The following is a 6,545-nucleotide window of genomic DNA, read 5'->3' as shown; positions in this document are numbered from 1 at the left end:
TAGTTACAAAATTAGTTGTAACCTGATGCTACAACCTTAATAAAAGAAATATTACTACATATTTTGAAAATCTAACAATTAAATTGCATGTTTTTTACGCTCTTAATATACATGTCAAATTTTGTATCAATCAAATATTATTTACTATATGATCTATAAGCTTATATTTTATACATAATTTTAAACTACAAAAACTTGCAATTTAAACAATTTATTGATGATATAACTATTAATCTTTAATTTTCTAGAAATTTTACAAGCATGGAGGATATAAGAAGAAGATATAATCCAATAATGGATTTATCAAAATTCACCTCAAATAAAAAGACATTAAGCAAGGTTGTAGCCTATGGATACAACCAATATTGTAGCTAAACTTTGTCCTTAACTAATTGCCATGTGTTAATTAGTCAAATGCATTGATTCTCATGTATTCATTCTTTACTAGTATTTAGCCCTTGCGTTGCATGAATGTTTTTATAATTTGTTTCCCAATTATTATTATTATCATTATTGTAGGGAGTGGAACAGTCACATCTCGAACTTTTAGCCCAAGGAGTAGTTGGGCTACGAGAAAGAGTAGGGCCTGACCTATGTCCAAAAGGGGAGCTCGGTGGATAATGCACCATGCGAGGAGAATATTAGGGTCATCCCAAGCATCACGGGAAAAATGAGTGACACAAAAGATTAGTTCCCGTGGAGACGATAAGGAACCCCTTTACTTGAGGTGCAGGATGTAGGTAGTCCATGTGTTATCACCAGAAGATTCCTGGAACCACAGGAAGATTCAGGAACATGCAAGAAGGTTGAAGATCTTTACCTCCGCGTCAGTGATGAGGTTCTTACCTCATTTCTGCCACATTAAATGCAAGTGAGACAGTTTGAACAGTAGCAGCAACCCCCAAAAGTTAGAGTTCTAGGATAAGGGAGATGAGGAATCCGATAAAGTGAAGAAAAATATCCCTAAGGTTCTAGTAAGCAACAGGATAGCTGTAATTATAAGAGTAAGGATTGAAGCTATAAAAGAAGAGGGGAGGTAAAGTAAGAAGGATCAGAAAAATCTACTTGGGGAGAGAAATAGAAAGAGAAAAAGAGTAACACTAAGGGTGTCACCATGAGAATAGTATAGTTTCCTATATTAACACCTATAGTTGAAATTGTTAGAGGAATGGTCAGAGAAATCCACTGCTTGTGTTTCCCATTGTAGAGTGTTTATTCCTTATTGTTTATTTATATTTAATTTGTGTAAACTATTATTTTAGAGTTTCGAGGTGAGCTCCTTGGGGGCTAAATTCTGTGTCCCCATCATCATCATCATCATCATTATAAAAATAATAATAAGTAGAAGTAACAATTGTAGATAACTAAAACATAATTATAAAAATATTAAATAGAAGTAACAATTGTAAATAACAAAAAAATAATTATAATCAAGGATTTATTTTTAAAAATATTATAATCAAGGAAAGCAAGATGGTTTGAGAAAGGCATGTGTGTCATCAATTCATGTATCCTCATATTTCACATTTAAAAAATAATTACACATTTCTAGTTTCATTGTAAATATTTTTTTTTTTACTTGAACTACCAAAAAAAAAAATAGATTTTATATTTTTATGTAATAATAATAATAATTATTATTATTATTTGAACTACCAAAAGTATTTATGGGAAGAAATTAATTGGTTTCACCATTGTTGTCTCATGGAATATAATATAATAATTCAAATGATAATGAATAACTGAAGATAGGATTTTATCCCAAGAAAGTTTCTGATTTCAGGCCCATAAGCTTATGTAATGTCATTTATAAACTTATTGTAAAAGTGGTGGCTAACCAGTTGAAAAAGTTTTTAGCTAATTCTGTGCCAGATTCCCAGAGTGCCTTTTATTTTTGGGTCGATTGATCTCTGATAACATACTGGTGGCTTTTGAGACCCTCCATTATCTGAAGAGAAAAACACAAGGCAAGATGGGTTTTACGACTCTTAAGTTGGACATGAGTAAAGCTTATGACCGGGTGGAGTGGGGTCTCTTGGAGGCAATAATGCATCACTTGGGGCTTGGAGAGAAGATGAGGAGAATTATTATGTCATGCTTGCAATCTGTTTCCTATTCAATCCTCCTAAATGGGCAGCCAGTGGGAAGCATCAAACCATCTAGGGGGCTCCAACAAGGGGATCCATTATCACCTTACCTGTTTCTCTTGTGTGCAATGGGGCTATAAGGTTTATTGCAAAAGGCTGAGATGGAGGGCAGTATAAAGGGAGTTGTTATTAGTATATATGGTCCTCGAGTATCGCACTTATTCTTTGCAGATGATAGTGTCCTCTTTTGCCATGCCACTGAGGATGAATGTCAGAGGGTTTTGGATATTTTGGCTATCTATGAAAGGGGAACGGGCCAAAAAATAAATAAAGAGAAGACTAATATCTTCTTTAGTTCAAACACCATTCACTAAACCTAAACTCACATCCAGCAACTATTGGGAGTCCTGGTGATCAGACAATATGAAAAATATTTGTGTTTGCCTACATTAGTGGGGAGGGCGAAAAAGAGGAGCTTTATTTATCTTAAGGAAAGGGTGTGGAAGAAATTGCAGGGTTGGAAGGAAAAACTACTATCTATTGCAGGTAGGGAGGTCCTTGTAAAAGCTATTATTCAAGCCATTCCAACCTATACCATGAGTTGTTTTAAGCTCCCTAAAGGATTGATCAAAGAACTAGAAGTTCTTATTAGAAAATTTTGGTGGGGCTATCGTGATGATTCAAGGAAGGTGCATTAGGTAAGTTGGGAGAGGTTGTGTGAAGCTAAAGAAGTGGGTGGCATGGGATTCAAAGAAATTGAGAAGTTTAATGAAGCCCTCCTTGCTAAACAAGTATGGAGGATGATGCATAACCTGGACTCCCTCTGTTTTAGAGTCTTCAAAGCTCGATTCTTCCTTAATTGTTCTATTCTAGATGCCAAGGACCCCAACTCCAGTTCCTATGCATGGAAGAGCATCCTTGGTGCTCAAGATATTATAAAAAAGGGTATGGTTTGGCGCATTGGGAATGGTCAATCAGTTTGAATCAAGGAAGACAAGTGGTTACCGATAAAACCAAGTAGAGTAATCCTTTCCCCCCTCCTTTCAGTGATCGCAGAAACAAGGGTGAGCTCTCTCATTAATCTTGATTTGAGTGTGTGGAAATCCGAGGAAGTAAACCGTGCTTTTCTACCTCATGAAGCTTCAATGATATTAAGTATTCCACTAAGCCATAGAATTCCCCTTGATTGTGTGTCTTGGTCGTGCACCCCAACCGAAGAATTCGGCACTAGTAGTGCTTAGAAGTTGCTGGCTGCTTCGGCTTCAACAGAACGTGTAATTGCGTCCAACCAGGCCAACCAAAGTACCTTTTGGAAACGCCTTTGGAAGATGCAGGTGCCCAACAAGATAAAACATTTTGTTTGGAGGGTGTGTAACAATGCTCTACCCATAAAATGTAACCTGAAGCAAAGACATATTGTAGAATCGGATGTGTGTGAGCTATGTAAAATTGATCCAGAAGATGCTCTCCATGCGCTGCACTTCTGCAACAATGTAGCTCCTATGTGGCTGCCCCACCAATGGTTTCAGTCCATGATATCCCCCCCTCCCCTGAATTTCTGTGATTTACTTAACAAGTTTATACAGGTTGGTGACAAACTCAGACCAGAGCTGTTTGCAACAATTTCATGGAGCGTATGGAATAGACATAATGCTCTCCATTTTGGACGTGAAGCTTTACCAATAGTGAAGATCAGCTCCATTACATGTGCTCTACTCCACAACTTCATCAATAGTCAAATTCCAGAAGCTCCTCTCTCTCAACCTGCTGTTCGACATCAGTGGTGCCCTCCAGAACAAGGATTTGTTAAAGTGAACTTTGATACTGCCCTCTTTAAATACACGAACTCAGCTAGACTCGGTGTCATCGTGCGGGATTGGCGTGGTGTGAACCTTGGTGCTCTGTCCATGCTTGCTATGCTATCATCAACAGTTGCTGATATGGAAGCTCTCGCTTGCCTCAGAGCTATCCAATTTGCTGCTGAGCTTGATCTTCATCGCGTAATATTCGAAGGTGACTCGGCCACTATTATTTTTGCAATTTCCCAAAGGACTTCAAGACTGTCCTCCTTTGGAAATATAGTAGATTGTTAGGTTCTAAGGAATTAGGAACTAATGTATTAGAACTTCAAATTGTAATGTTGGCAAACCATGATCAAAACATTTTAGTCTTGTTTAGATTTGCTCAAAGTATATGTTTTTTTATGTAAAGTTGGAATCGAATTGCTACTGGATTTACTGTGTAAATCTGCCTAGCTTGGTCGATCGAGAATTATACTCGATCGATCGAAAGTCGTGCAGATTGTTTTTTCTGCAGAATTTCCAACTCAACCCAAGCCTGTTTGACGTGTAGGGTTTTATGTTTTGTCTTAAGTATAAAAAGGAAAACCCTAGTCACGTTTTTATGTTGCTCTTTATGCTATGTGTGTGAATCTTCTGTGAGATCAAGAGATGGTTAACTTCACACATACTTAGGGTTTCCAAGATTCAAGATTATGTCAAGAACTTGGTGATCAATTCAATTGCTGATTCAAGAGCTTAAAGATACACAAGCAAGAGTGCTTGTACTTCCTGGGAATCCAAGAAAGAAGTAGTCCGTGGACTCAGAGCTATCATGGGGTCATGGTAGTAAGTTTCCTACTCGAGGTAGCAATAGGATGCTAGTGGTCTAAGTCGCTATTATGTAAACTTCAATTCTTTCATAGTGGATTCAGTTTTACCTTAAGGATAACTAGGTTAAATTCTCCCGAGGTTTTTTACCGGTTTGGTTTTCCTGGGTTATCATATCGTTGTGTTCTTTATTTTCTACAATTAACAATGATATGATTTATATGTGTTAACCTAGATCTACATAATTTACCTAAGTTAATCACTTGGCTAAATAATTAGGTTAATCTAGTTGTGCTTAAGGGGTCTAAAAACAAACGAGTGGTATCAAAGCAGGTTGCTCTTTTGTTTTAGATCTTTTGATCTAAGAGCTGATCCTTGACCTCTGTTGTCATGGAACACGGACACTCTCTTGTTATTCCACCTCACTTTGATAGGAATAACTATGCTTATTGGAAAGTAAGGATGAAAGCATTTCTAAAATCTATTGATGAAAAAGTTTGGAACTTCGTTGAATACAGATGGGAGAAGCCCATTACTCTTGTGAGTGAGTGGCAAACTTCTCAGAAAGAAGCAGCTGTTTTTAATAGCAAAGCTATGAATGCTATTTTTAATGTTATTTCTATGGAGGAATTTAAGAGAATCTCTAATGTTGAGATTGCTCATACTGCTTGGAATATCCTCCAAACTGTGCATGAAGGTACAAAGGCTATTAAAATCAATAAGTTGCAGTAATTAACTACTAGATTTAAAAGCATTAGGATGTCTGATGATGAATCTTTTGATGAATTCTATGCTAAATTTAATGATATTGTTAATTTTGCTTATAATTTAGGTGAAATCTATGATCAACCTAAAATTGTTAAGAAGATTTTTAAATCTTTGACTGAGGATTTTAGACCCAAAGTGACTGCCATCACTGAGAGTAAGGATGTGGATTCCATCCCTGTTGATGAACTTGTAGGATCTCTTCAGTCTTATGAGTTGGACCTACCTAAGACTAGCAAATCCAAATCAATGGCTCTTAAGTCTATTGATGATGTTGATGTGAGTGGATTTGATGATGAGCTTTCTGCTACAGAGATTGCTTACCTTGCCAAAAATTTTAGAAATTTTCTTAGGAACAATAACAGAAGGGCAAGAGGTAAGAACACTGCTGAACCTAGAAATTTTAGGAAGAATAATCCCACTAAGGTTAATAACATTGAAAAACCTAAAAAGAAAGTAAGTCAACCTTCTAATAATTCTATAGGTCAACAATGCTTTGGTTGTCAAGGGTATGGTCATGTGAAATCTGAATGTCCAACATTCTTGAGGTCTAAGGGTAAGGCTATGGTTGTAACCCTTAGTGATGATGAAGTTTCTAATAATGAATCTGGTAGTGATGAGGATGGAAACTTCATTGCTTTCACTGCTACTGCTGTAGTTGATGAAAGTGTTGCTGTTGAAAAGAACCCTTCTGATGGGGAACTCTCTGAGGATGCAGATTTACAAGAAGCCTATAATAAACTTTGCAAAGGATGCTATGAGTGTTGATTTAGGCTTAGAGAAAATTGCATCTCTTGAACTTGAAAAAAAAAATTTGCTTGTGAAACTTTTTGATGCTAATGAATTGTTGAATAATGTGAAGACTGAGAACATTCTTGTGCTTGATAAAGTTAAGAGTTTGGAATTTGAATTGTCTATTGCTAGAGAATAAACTAATAGGCCTGCAAGCTCCAAACTTGATCAATGTTGAGTGTTCAAAACTCTCCTTTTGACAAAACTGGTTTAGGTTTTGTAGAAAATATCTCTGTGCCTGAACTCCATTCCACAAACTTTGTTCCGTCTTCTAAACCCCCTGTGAGTGAGG

General features: G+C 36.6%; 1 protein-coding gene across 1 annotated transcript; it reads left to right on the top strand.

Moving 5' to 3' along the window:
* Positions 1–2,683: 2,683 nt before the first annotated feature.
* On the top strand, positions 2,684–4,180 carry LOC126704012 (uncharacterized). Its single transcript, XM_050403055.1, has 2 exons — positions 2,684–2,776; positions 3,674–4,180. The coding sequence occupies exons 1-2, from the start codon at positions 2,684–2,686 to the stop codon at positions 4,178–4,180; spliced, it is 600 nt and encodes a 199-aa protein (XP_050259012.1).
* The last annotated feature ends 2,365 nt before the right edge of the window (positions 4,181–6,545 follow it).

The sequence above is a fragment of the Quercus robur genome, chromosome 10 (genome assembly GCF_932294415.1).
Source record: "Quercus robur chromosome 10, dhQueRobu3.1, whole genome shotgun sequence".
NCBI classification, from domain to species: domain Eukaryota; kingdom Viridiplantae; phylum Streptophyta; class Magnoliopsida; order Fagales; family Fagaceae; genus Quercus; species Quercus robur.
Note: the sequence above shows the minus strand (reverse complement) of the source record. Positions and strands in the feature narration are given on the sequence as shown.

Bases quoted from the DNA above. Each gene is read 5' to 3' on its own strand.
- LOC126704012 (XM_050403055.1), top strand. From the start codon at position 2,684: ATGAGTTGTTTTAAGCTCCCTAAAGGATTGATCAAAGAACTAGAAGTT. The intron at 2,777-3,673 runs GTGCATTAGGTA...AAGTTTATACAG, and splicing joins ATCGTGATGATTCAAGGAAG to GTTGGTGACAAACTCAGACC.